The sequence below is a fragment of the Mesoplodon mirus genome, assembly GCF_964341445.2.
Source record: "Mesoplodon mirus genome assembly, chromosome: 7".
NCBI lineage: Eukaryota > Metazoa > Chordata > Mammalia > Artiodactyla > Ziphiidae > Mesoplodon > Mesoplodon mirus.
The window spans coordinates 56289128-56301963 of NC_138983.1; the positions used below are offsets into that span (position 1 = coordinate 56289128).

The 12836-nt window shown below is 50.1% G+C and overlaps 1 protein-coding gene across 3 annotated transcripts; it reads left to right on the plus strand.

Annotated features, from left to right (window-relative positions):
• Window positions 1–5290: 5290 nt before the first annotated feature.
• Window positions 5291–12709, plus strand: UCP2 (uncoupling protein 2). 3 transcript variants are annotated; one of them, XM_082626557.1, is made up of 8 exons: window positions 5291–5419; window positions 6821–6977; window positions 9441–9660; window positions 9818–10028; window positions 11021–11215; window positions 11297–11398; window positions 11739–11919; window positions 12268–12709. In XM_082626557.1, the coding sequence occupies exons 3-8, from the start codon at window positions 9535–9537 to the stop codon at window positions 12380–12382; spliced, it is 930 nt and encodes a 309-aa protein (XP_082482683.1). In that variant the 5' UTR covers window positions 5291–5419; window positions 6821–6977; window positions 9441–9534; the 3' UTR covers window positions 12383–12709. The 3 variants fall into 3 exon arrangements, with proteins under 3 accessions (XP_082482683.1, XP_082482682.1, XP_082482684.1); XM_082626556.1 differs by lacking the exon at window positions 5291–5419 and adding an exon at window positions 5857–6004; XM_082626558.1 differs by lacking the exon at window positions 5291–5419 and adding an exon at window positions 5857–6004 and having other exon boundaries at window positions 9521–9660.
• Window positions 12710–12836: the final 127 nt, after the last annotated feature.

Below are 12836 nucleotides of genomic sequence, written 5' to 3' on the forward strand. Positions count from 1 at the left end.
TTTTTTACAGTTTAAAATTGTGACCAAATTAACTAAACAAGAATGTGGAAAATAGACTCTGGGAATATTATAACCTAAATATTTTTACTGATGGTTTTTTGTTCTTTATAAAACTATATGTGCATTTAACTTACTTCTAGAAATATGTCTTTCTTTGAACTGTTAACACAACCATGTGTTCAATACTATGGCCTATTTATAGGATTAAAAGTTTTAGACCGGGCTTCCCTGGTGGCGCAGTGGTTGAGAGTCCGCCTGCCGATGCAGGGGACACGGGTTCGTGCCCCGGTCCGGGAAGATCCCACATGCCGTGGAGCGGCTGGGCCCATGAGCCATGGCTGCTGAGTCTGCGCGTCCGGAGCCTGTGCTCCGCAATGGGAGAGGCCACAACAGTGAGAGGCCCGCGTACCGCAAAAAAAAACCAAAAAAACATTTTAGACCAAGTTACCTGTGGCTCAGTCAGTGCTGTACTTGGAGTAAATGTAATAATGTTTAGTTTTCTAATTTGTCTTACATGAACTAGAAACTAAATATATGCTATCTTATCTATATAAGGAAAACTAATACATACTGTGATGGATAATTTTGTGTCAACTTGGCTGGGTCACACTGCCCAGAAACTTGGCCAAACATTCTGGATGTTTCTGTGAAGGTGTTTTTTGGATGAGATTAACATTTAAATCAGTGGACTTTGAGTAAAGCACGTTACCCCCACCCCCATACCTAAGTGGGCCTCATCCAATACTCTGAGTAAAGGCACGTTACCCCCACCCCCATACCTAAGTGGGCCTCATCCAATCAGTTGAAGGCTTGAACAGAACAGACTGACCTCCCCCAAACAAGAAGGAATTCTACCAGAGGACTGTATTTGGACTTGAACTGCAACTCTTCCTTGGGTCTCTAACTACATATGCAGGTCTATGCTATATATTTTGGGCTTGTTAATCCTCCATAATTGCACAAGCCAACTCCTTTTAAAAAATCTCTCTTTATGGCGATCCAATGGTTAGGACTCAGTGCTTTCACTGCCATGGCCAGGGCTCAATCCCTGGTCGGGGAACTAACATCCCGAAAGCCACGCAGCATGCCTCCCCTCACCCAAAAATCTCTCTTTACATATACACACGTATCCTGTTGGCTCTGTTTCTCTGGAGAACCCCCTAATATACATATTAATGTGAAAATAAGTTCTAATCACTGTGATTCTTTCATTTATTCCCTCAATAATTGTTACTGAATTATTGTATATTCCTAGTGCTTTTCAATATATAATTTCTACAGTGTTTCAATTGAAAGTTGTAAGTATTCCATTTGATAAAGGCTCTTTAATTTTCTTTTCATTTGCTTTGTTTTACTAGCTATAGTTATTTTATTATCTATGTATTAGCACTCTAAGTCTACTGTAATGTTATGTACCTTAATAAAGGACTGAATATTTGTAATGGTTGGCAGTGAATGAATTTGCTGCTATATTTCCTTTCAGAAATAATGGAGGAAAAAATAGAATCTATTAACAATCATGGATTTTAGGGAAGGCACTGAAAAACCATGTGATCAAGTTGTTTCTTATATGAAAATGGAAATGTTAGCCATCTGATCACCAGCTGAAGGCCTATCATGCTGTAAAGAAACTGGGGGAGAACTTGCATTTTCAGAGCTATGAGCAAAATGTGAACAACTGCTATGTTCATGCTCTGCTTTATGAACTGAGCTTTATTTCAATCACACATTAATTCACACAAAGAAGCATCTTTTAACTCTTAACATTGTTTTCCCAATTTAATATTTTTGTTTTGTTTTGTTTTTGCGGTACACGGGCTTCTCACTGTTGTGGCCTCTCCCGTTGTGGAGCACAGGCTCCAGACGCGCAGGCTCAGTGGCCATGGTTCATGGGCCCAGCTGCTCCGCGGCATGTGGGATCCTCCCGGACCGGGGCACGAACCCGTGTCCCCTGCATCGGCAGGCGGACTCTCAACCACTGCGCCACCAGGGAAGCCCCTTTTGTTTTGTTTTGTTTTGTTTTGTTTTTGCGGTACATGGGCCTCTCACTGTTGTGGCCTCTCCCGTTGCGGAGCACAGGCTCCAGACGCGCAGGCTCAGTGGCCATGGCTCACGGGCCCAGCCGCTCCGCGGCATGTGGGATCTTCCCGGACCGGGGCACGAACCCGTGTCCCCTGCATTGGCAGGCGGATTCTCAACCACTGCGCCACCAGGGAACCCCCCAATTAAATATTTAAAATGCAGGGTTTCTTACTTGACAACAAAGATTCATTAAAGATTTTAATCCAGTTTTGTTGTTGCAAATGTTCAAAGTAATTCTACCTCGTGTTGGATGGCCATTCCCCCCCGCCTTTTTTTTTAAGAAATCAAGAAAGAGAAGAACAAACAACAAAAAGATATGGACAGGGGTGGGGCTTCCCTGGTGGCACAGTGGTTAAGAATCCGCCTGCCAATGCAGGGCACACAGGTTCGAGCCCTGGTCCGGGAAGAGCCACATGCCGCGGAGCAACTAAGCCTGTGCGCCACAACTACTGACCCTGCGCTCTAGAGCCCACGAGCCACAACTACTTAGCGCGTGTGCCACAACTACTGAGCCTGGCTCTAGAGCCCGCAAGCCACAACTACTGAAGTCCTCATGCCTAGAGCTTGTGCTCCACAACAAGAGAAGCCACCGAATGAGAAGCCCAGGAACCGCAACGAAGAGTAGCCCCCGCTCGCTGCAACCAGAGAAAGCCCGCGCACAGCAACGAAGACCCAACGCAGCCAAAAATAAAATAAAATAAATAAATTTACAACAAAAAAAATCAGTGTCTTTCTTGTGTCTTTTTCATTTTCATTGTTTCAAACAACGTTTTTAAAATTTTAAAGTTCCAAAACCATAAGTACAGATATATATATATATATATATATATATATATATATATATACATATATATTTTTTTCAGTGAACTAGATGTGAAACAGGTTTGTAAAATGCACTTATCTGTACCCATTGTGGACAAAGAATGTCTGCCTGCCGTATCAGTAAACAAAGGATGTTGAGACTATCAGTCCATCAGCCACTGCAGCCACCCCCAGTGGTGCACCCTAAGGGGATTCATGATGGAGAAAAACAGGATATAATTTTATTAAGCCCAGACTCTTGCATCTTCCCATACACAGAAGAGTGCTAAATTCATTAACTTGAGATATCTGGTTTTTCTTTAATTAGCAGTAATCTTTTGATATTCAGCTACCTGGTGTTTTTGCAGAAACTCCTATATACCCTGGCTCCTCCCCTACCTCTTCAGAACAGTCCTTCAGAGGTATCTGAGAGGCTGTATCCTGGGCTTAAGGCCTCAGTAATGCCCCAAATAAAATATAATTCTCAACTTTCAGGTTGTGTGTTTTTTTCAGTTGACACCAAACATTCTTCACTTTCTGCATAAGACATCTTATGATTTGGATGAGCTGTACCTCTAAAAATCCAGAGGTACAGTGTCTGTAGCATCACCCTGATCTGCCTGGCTCCATCCTAAGAAAAAGAGAATTTAACAGGACTTCTTAAGAAATCCATGTTGAATCCTGATGATATCTACTTCTCTTTTTAGTATCCACACATCATCCTTTTAACAGTCCCTTGAATTTTGCTAGGGATGAACAAACATTTCACAGGTATATAGTCTTTGAAATCCAGATTCTTCCCTGTTTTGGCAATCAGGGCAACACATTTATTTCCAAGCCTTTGTTTTACTCTATTTTTCATGTCTCCTCAAAGATCACCGACCAGTTCAGTAGTCTCACCACAAACTTGCTGAGTATCCTGGGAATCCGTTCATCACAGCCAAAGACAGAAGCTTACGTACAAAAGCTAGGCCAGAAGTGAATGGGAGACTCCACAGTGCCAGAAATAAATTTTTGGCTTGATTTCTCAGTTTCCACTTTGTTTCTGCCAGGATCATATGCTCAGTGTGTTTTTCTTTTTTGCTATAATTATCCAGTCCCATTCCAGCTATAGTCTCCTGGCTGACAATTCCTTCTGCTTGTGGACAAAAAATACACACACTGAGCTGATTAACCAGGGCTTAAGTCATGGCGCACCATTCCTAACCGTGTGACATTAGGCAGATGATTTAACCTCTTTGGCACGCATCTGTAGATCAGAGGTTAATACCAGCCTCACAGGGTTATGTGAAGTATCCACACTGAACCTGAACGTAGTAACTGCACTCACTATATGTTCATCTTCCCAGATCCTCCCATTACACTTCCCAAGGGCACTTTCAACAGCAGCCCAAACAGCATGCATTGAGCCTCTACTATATGTCAACTGAAGAAAAACACACGACCTAAAAGTAGCGAGTTAAGTTTTATTTGGGGATCTTACTGAAGACAATAGCCCAGGAGACGGCCTCTCAGATAGCTTTAAGGAACAGCTCGGAAGAGGTAAGAGAGAAGCCAGGATAAATACGAGTTTTTTGCTGGAAAAAAAAATGTAGTTGAACATCAAAAGATTACTGTCAATCACAAAGAAGAGACATCTCAAATTAATGATTTTAGTGCTTTTCTGTATGTGGGAAGATGCAAGAATCTGGGTTCATTTAAATTATTCCTTAGGTATGCATCTTAACTATCTAGGGCCAACAGAATCCAAAGCACAGAATACTTCCTGTTTTTCTCCACTCTGAATTCCTTTCAGGGCTCACTGTGGGTGGAAGGCTGCAGTGACTAATGGCCAGATCCTTATAGAACTGGAATGGTGGGCAACATTCTTTGTTTACTAGAATGGCAGGCAATGGTCCCTGTCCACATCTAAAGCGGGCCTTAGAGGGTTGTGATACTAAAAATATAGGAAATAGCTTCCTGCTCTAGAAGAGCTTACAGTGTAGTCAACGATATGGTTTCCACGACCTCCACGAATTCTTACAACAGTCCCAGACAGTCGACAAGACTGAAAAGAGGTAGAGGGGGTCAGAAGGTACACAAAAGTAGGGACATAGAGCCCAAGGGCGAACATAGACTATCTGCTTCTACACTCCACGTGCACGTGTTTGTCCAGCCACAGGACACAATTACCGGTCGTTTACGTGTCTGTCACCCCCATAAGACCACCAACAACCTGAGGGTGACCCAGTCCCGGTTCACCTACCATCCCTTTCTCATGCCGGGGCCTAGACACGCAGCAGGTCCACGCCCTGTTCGGCCTTCTCATTCGAGAGGCTCCAGACAATTGGCTCTTCCGTAAGTGGGGGCGGGAGCGTCACGCTTCGTGACCCCTCCCCGTCCTGAAGTCCCCGGAGAGCCCAGGACAGGACCCGGAGGCAGAGGAAACCCAGCCGCACCCAACGGCGTTGGCGGTGATCGGCCACCTGCTGCTGCAGCCCAGATTGGCTCTTTCCTCTGGCCCCACGGCTCCCTTAACCAATCGCCAGCGAGGCCGGTAGGGAGGCCCCGCCCCGCGGGGGTCCCGCGCTGGCACCTGGGTAGAGCGGGCGGTTTGCGGAATCACGGGTGGCTGAGTTGGGACTAGCGGACTGCGTCCCTGAAAGGAGAGAGTGCTCTTCTACCCGAGCCCCTGGGCGCTGTTAAAAAGAGCCCTGGCTAGGGGCCAGAGGCGTGTACGACCCTGGGCAGCCTCTGCTTCTTTCCGGGAGTCCGTCTTGCCATCTTCACAATGAAGTTGGCGGGGCGAGGGGTAACCCTATGGGGGAACGAAGGGGCAGACGCTGGGATCGGCTCCCGAAAATGGAAGTGGAGGAAGGCGCGGAGAAAACTCTGGGCGTGGCGGTCTCTGCGGAAATGCGGCAACTAAAGGGCCGCCTCCCAGCCCTCGGAGCCCGCAGGTCCCGCCCCCGCCCAGCAGGCCCCGCCCCATAGATCGAAGTCGCGCCGCACCCTCTGCCTACCTCTCTGCAAGCTCGGCTGGCCGCGCCTTTGGGTCGGGTACAGTCTGCTCTCCGTGGATGCGCGCTCCGCCCGCCGACTGACATATCTGCCTGTACTCGCTTGTTCTCCCTGCGGCCCGGTGAGCCCGGCCCCGGCCCGCCCCAGCCCTGCGCCCGCTATACCGGCCCTACTCCCGCTACCCCGGCGGAAGGAACCCGCGCGCCACCTTTAATTTCACTCCTCACCTCCCACCCTATTTTGTATTTTACCTTTTGTTGTTTTTCTTTATCTCTCTTCTTTCACTCTTTTCATTCTTGCTTTTGTTCTTTACCTCTCGCGTTCAAATGGCTGTAATATAAGCCTTCACCCTTCCACTTCCTCTCCTCGGCCGGGGTGGGGGACCTTCAGCGAAGACCAGGATGACCTCTGCCACTCCAGGCGGCCCCAGGCCATTCCTGGGGCTCTTTCTGCTGGCAGAAGGCTTTGAGCTGCTTGATGCAGCCTCAGCAGGGCCCGCTGCAGCCCCTCTAACCTCCTCGCAGCCCCTCTCTGGTCCCTAGTTGACTCAGCGAGTCTCTGACCCATCATGACACCCCCCCCGCCCCACTCCCACTCACTAGAGTCCACTGTGTTGCGGGACGCTTCTCCAGAATACTGAGTTCCACTAAAGGAGAAATCTGCAACAGAGCAATGTGTGATACTAAGAGAGCAGACGGGGGAGGGAGGACTCCTGGGTTCATCCTCTCCTCCAGTGTGTCCCCCTCCTCCAGTGTGTGCACTTAATTAGTCGCCAGCTGCCCTGTGGGAAATGGACCCTGTTCCCTACCCTCACACCCCCCTGATAAGGATTGAGTGGGCTTATGTGCCTTGGACAGATGGCCCTTTCCTTGCTGGGGTGTGGTCCTTTAAGGTCCATTTCCCTTTCTAAACTCGCCTCCTTTGCCCTCACCTACAGGACACATAGTATGACCATTAGGTGTTTCATCTCTCAGCCATTTTCTATGGAAAACCAAAGGGATCAGGCCATGATAGCCACTGGCAGCTTTGAAGAATGGGATGCTTTTAGAGAAGCTTGATCTTGAAGGCCTCAGTGTGAGAGCTAAGAGAGCCAGGTAAGAGTCCATTCTAAGGGAGGGGTCTTCTACTGCCTCAGCCCTGTGGTCTGGGGGCAGGTTTAGCAGGACATTAACACAAATAACTAGCACCACCATCCCAGTAAAGTCACTCTTAGCGTTCACAAAGCACTTGCATATATCCCTGGTCTCATTCTGGCCCTTAAGTTGACCTGACAATCCAAGGATGGTAATCCCCATTTTACAAAGGAGGATATTGAGGCCCAGGTGGGACAGTGATTAGCCCCAGGTCACCCTAGGAGTCAGCAGCAGAGTTAGGACAGGACCCTGTTGTTCTAACTACATATTGTTGACTCAAGCTTTTGACTGTCCTTAAGATTGCAATTAGTAATCAGGTGAAACTGGTTATTTGCTGGGGATTGTAATATATTATTAACTCTTTCTCGTTAGGCCTGAGTTTAATCTTCTTAGTATGGTCTTTAGCACGGAGACCTCTGCCTTCATACCCATGCCTCTGAAGGACCTGACTTATGGCAAACCCAAGGCAACATTCAAAATGGCAACTTAGCCTTTGCACTTGTCTCTGAGGTGGGCAGGGGCTGGGCCTTATTCTTCTCTGGCCCTCACAACACGTTGCAACCCAGATCAAGGTCAGGACATGATTGACTCATGTCATCGTGTCTCTGATGCCCAGAGAAGGGAATGCCGTTTGCCTGAACCTTCTCAGAACTGTCACATTGTCATGAGAGAACTTCGGTGTTGGACCTCCTCGTGAAAGGCCTGGGGCTGAGAAAACAGCAGGAAAGAAATGAGCTGGGCACAGTGCAAACCAAATAGCATAAGCTTTGGAGCCTGCAGACAGGACGCTTACTAAGTTCCCTGTTCTGAAACATGGAAGTAAGGGCGGCCACTTTACAGGGCTGCACTGACAAGTAAGTGAGCTAATAGAATGTGCCAGGCAGAGGGGGGAAGAAAGGTGTGGAGCAGTTCCTGGGGAACGAGGATGTCAGGGCAGGGACGCTGGGGGTTCTGGAACACCTTCATCAACCCCTTCTGCTGCTTGAGTGCCAGTCTTCACTGAGCCTCATGTGGGCCAGGATCCAGGGAAGCATGAATAAGGCCAGGAACTGAGTGGTGAGTAGCCTTTAGACTTCCCTGTTTGCCCAGCCACCTGGGATGAGAAGCCCAGGAGGAAGAAGCCTGCTGAGCATTTTGTTTCCATGGGTCTGTGTTCACAACTGACTGCCACCACATCATTCCTCTGCTGGCCAGCTCTTTCCTCCCGGCCCCAGCAATGGGGGCAGCCAATTAGGTGAGGCTCAGAGCAGCCACTCCTATGTAGTGAAAGAAAGAAACTCAGGGGAGAGAAGCAGGTCACCCTCCTCCACTGGGGTGCTGGGCTCACTTCCTCCCAAGGCGGGGGAGGAAGGTGTTGTTCCAATTCTGAGAACAAAATGGAGGTTTTGGTTTCCTTTGTCACTATAACTCTGACCTGCACTTCCGCATCCCCACCTCTCATGAAGAAGTGGATCCCTTTGTCACTATAGCTCTGACCTGCACTTCCGCATCCCCACCTCTCATGAAGATGTGGATCCCTCTATAAGAGGGGAAACTGGCCAGAGAGGGAATAGTTTTCCCTGCATTACACAGTAGGCCCGGGGTGGGGGTGGGTACAGCACCTTATGCACTTACTCTCAGCCCTGAGAATTGCTCAGTATCCTTCAAGGCCCAGCTAAATGCTACCTTTTCTAAGTCTTTTCTGATTACCCACCCTTTCTTCTCTCCCAGTGGAGTTGGATGTTCCCTCCTTTGCACTTTGAGACTATGTTCTGCAAGCCCCAAATGCAGCTTGAATCACCTGTCCATCCCCTGTGCCAGACAATAAGCCACCCTCTAGGGTAGATACTGTCTCCTGCGCCTCAGTGAGCCAGTGCCCAGCAAAGCAGACTCCTTGGAAGAGTGACTCTAGAGAGCCCAAGCTGTGTGCGGGCTGGTGGGGAAGAGAACTAGACTGAATTGAAGGAGCTGAATAGGTCTTGTTCACTCCTTTTCTTCTAGACTTAGTTCAACACCCATAGGAACCTCTCCTGCTTAAGACATCCAGGGCATAAGCCTGTGGGTTTGTGCCTGTCAGGTCTTGGTCTAGCTGAAACCTTTTCCCCACTTCTGTCTGCCCTCTAAACAGATCTGCAGAATCAGGAACGTGGGCATCAGTGAAATTTCTGCACCCAGCAGACACAGGGCTGGGCCAGTGCCTGTGAGGTAGCACTAGGATAGCTGTGATCCAGACACTGCCTGTGGTGAAAGGGAGGACTTCTCAGGAATGAATTGCTTCTCCAGCCCCTGTTTGAGTGCCTGTGGAGCTCACTCCTATTTGCCCTCCAGGGGCAGCTCTGGGTCCTTGCTTAGGGAGGTGGTGCTATCAGGGAAAGTGTGGTGGGGTAGTGAGGAGGGGGGTCTGGAGCTTCGGCTTCTGATGGACCTTCTCTCTCCTTGGCTTAGATTCCAGCAGAGTTCCTCTGTCTCATCTTGTTGCTGATTGAAGGTGCCCCCTTCTTTTTTCTTCATCTCCTGGGAGGTAGCAGGAATTGGCATTATGGTTGGGTTCAAGGCCACAGATGTGCCCCCTACTGCCACTGTGAAGTTCCTGGGGGCTGGCACAGCTGCCTGCATTGCAGATCTCATCACCTTTCCCCTGGATACTGCTAAAGTCCGGCTACAGGTGAGGAGATGAAGCCTGGGGTTCTGATGGTGGCTAGTCTGCTCCCTCCCCAAGACACAGACTCCTCAAGGGCCAGTGGGGTTTTTGGAGGCTATAAATTTAAGAGCATAGGGATGGAAGGAGATGGGGAGGGCAACCACCTGCCTTGGCCTTGCAGATCCAAGGAGAAAGGCAGGGGCCAGTGCAGGCTGCGGCCAGTGCCCAGTACCGCGGGGTGCTGGGCACCATCCTGACCATGGTGCGCACCGAGGGCCCCCGCAGCCTCTACAAAGGGCTGGTCGCCGGCCTGCAGCGCCAGATGAGCTTCGCCTCCATCCGCATCGGCCTGTACGACTCTGTCAAGCAGTTCTACACCAAGGGCTCTGAGCGTGAGTGTGGAGCTGGGCCATAGGCCTCTTGGCCTCTTCTCAGTGATGGTTGATCCTCGTTCTTTTAGCTGCACAGTTCCTTTAGGCCCCAAGACCTCTAGGAGGAATTTCAGATCAGAGGAACTGAGAACTAGAAGGGTCCCTGATTCTTCTAATGATTCCTGAACACCTGGGCTGTGCCAGGCTCTGAGTAGGGCATCGTCTCATGACAGCCCTCGCAACCACCTCGGGAGCAGGTGGTATCATCCCCGTGTTACAGATGAAGAGGCCGAGGCTTGCTCGGGCGGGAGGGACTTGGCCAAGGGCACATAATGGGGAGCCAGAAAGAAAACACACTTAGGACTTGTGCCTCCAAGGCCAGCACTCTTCCATTTCACCTTTTAGCATGCCATGCCCACCCTCCATTTTACACGTGAGGAAAATGAGAACCCAGATCAAAAGGTTGACTTTTCCCAAGATCACACGGCAGGGAGGAGTAGATCAGGGATGAGAACCCAAGTCCTATGAACCCCAGTCCTTGAGAAAAGCCACTTCTCTCGGAGCCTTTCATATTTGTCAAATGGAAATGATACTTGGGAATTCCCTGGCAGTCCAGTGGTTAGGACTTTCACTGCCAGGGCCCAGGTTTGATCCCTGGTCAGGAACTAAGATCCCAGAAGCCACACAGTGCTGCCAAAAAAAAAAACACAAAAGATTCTGATTTCTCGGGGCTGTTGAGTAGGTAAAATGTAGTGAATGAAAATGCTTTGTGAACAAAAGCATTAAGTCCCATTTTGTCCTGCTCCTCACTCTGTCCCAGTGCCCAGCACGTAGTAGACACTCCCAGTGATATATTGTATGATGCAAAAAGTTCTTAGAGCAGAGCTAGTCTGGGTCTTATTACCGAGAGGTTACAGTGAAGACAGGAAATGACAGTGACGTGGTTTTGGTGAGGAGGGGTGGGAAATGAGTATAAACCCAGCTGGCCACTGACCCCCATGGTTCTCCCGCAGATGCCGGCATCGGGAGCCACCTCCTGGCAGGCAGCACCACAGGTGCCTTGGCTGTGGCCGTGGCCCAGCCAACGGATGTGGTAAAGGTCCGATTCCAAGCGCAGGCCCGGGCTGGAGGTGGCCCGAGGTACCAAAGCACTATTGAGGCCTACAAAACCATTGCCCGAGAGGAGGGGTTTCGGGGACTCTGGAAAGGTGTGTACCAAGTGTTTTCCCTTCCCCGTCCTCCTCTTCCCCTATTCCTTGGTCTCACATAGGCACCCTTTCTTTCTGCAGGGACCTCTCCCAATGTCGCTCGTAATGCTGTTGTCAACTGTGCTGAGCTGGTGACCTACGACCTCATCAAGGACACTCTCCTGAAGGCCAACCTAATGACAGGTGAGTTAGGGTAGATGATGCTGGGTCTCACCTTCCCCCAAACCGGGAGCCAGTATGGGTATACCTGGAGACCACATCTTTTCATCCCATTTCCCCTTTGCTTATGGAGTGAATTTCTCTTTCACTGAATTGAAGCCAACTGGGGTGAAGTTTCCACTCTGCACGTTGAGGCGCTGAGGCTAGACTGGCAGAGTGACTCTCAGAGACACTGGGAGAGGTCCCAGCTGCAGTCTCTGTGTCTCTACAACCACGAGACCTTAGCTACTTAAATCATCTCTTTCCTTCTGGAATTATGGGGTGAGGAGTCCTGACTGCTTCCCCTGCTCCTCCTTCTTGGCAGATGACCTCCCTTGCCACTTCACTTCCGCTTTCGGGGCGGGCTTCTGCGCCACCATCATCGCCTCCCCTGTCGACGTGGTCAAGACGAGATACATGAACTCTGCCCCATGCCAGTACCGCAGTGCTGGCCACTGCGCCCTCACCATGCTCCAGAAGGAGGGTCCCCAAGCCTTCTACAAAGGGTGAGCCTCTGATCCACCCCACCCAATTCTAGGCCTCCTGGCCATCTGTACCTATCACACAGGTGGGAGAGAACCACCCAGAACTGAGTGGTTGCCGTGGCAACCACGTGTCAAACTATTTCTGATCCTGGTCCTGGCATTCTCATCCTCTTAACTCCTTCCTCTCAGAGTTGCTATCATGCCTACTTTGTGGGTGTTAAAATGGAGACTCACAGGGGACTCTTGCTCACAGGCCACAGCTCCATTCCCTGGGCCCTCCCAGCTTCCTTTGGAACAGAGCATCTGGGTTGGATTGGATGCCAGGGCCCAGCAGGGTGAAAGAGATGACCTGTGTTTTCTCCCCTCTAGGTTCATGCCCTCCTTTCTCCGATTGGGTTCCTGGAACGTGGTGATGTTCGTCACCTACGAGCAGCTAAAACGGGCCCTCGTGGCCGCCTGTGCTTGCCAGGATGCTCCCTTTTGAGCCTCCCCTGCTGATCACCTCTGGCTTTGGCTGCAGCCTGGCCCTGCTTCCCTTTTCCTCCTCCCCTCATTCCCTTCCCTCTCTCCCCACCCCTTCCCTCTGCTCCCTTTCCCACCACCTCCCTTCCCTCTCCCCACATTTTCACCCCTCAGCTCCCCGTTGCCTCTCACAGTCCTGATGGAGTTGACCCCAGCTGACACTGTGGGAAGCCTGGACAAGCCAGCATCTCAAGCCCTCAGTCCCTTGAGAAGTTCAGCCTGACTCTTCGTCCTGCCTCCTGCCCCTGAGCCTGACTAGCACATCACCCATAAAACAAGCTCAACCTTGGGGTCTCCTCCCTCTCTGTTACCAGAGGTCTTGGTCTAATGGGCCCTTTTGGCACGTGGTAGGCAGGGGAGGAGCCACCTGACTTGGAAAGGGGGGTGTGACCCATCTTCCTCCAGCAATCTGGGTG

Coding starts and splice junctions, on each gene's coding strand:
- UCP2 (XM_082626557.1), top strand. CDS start 9,535: ATGGTTGGGTTCAAGGCCACAGATGTGCCCCCTACTGCCACTGTGAAG. Junction 11,216..11,296: donor GTTTCGGGGACTCTGGAAAG/GTGTGTACCAAG, acceptor TTCTTTCTGCAG/GGACCTCTCCCAATGTCGCT. Junction 11,399..11,738: donor GAAGGCCAACCTAATGACAG/GTGAGTTAGGGT, acceptor CCTTCTTGGCAG/ATGACCTCCCTTGCCACTTC.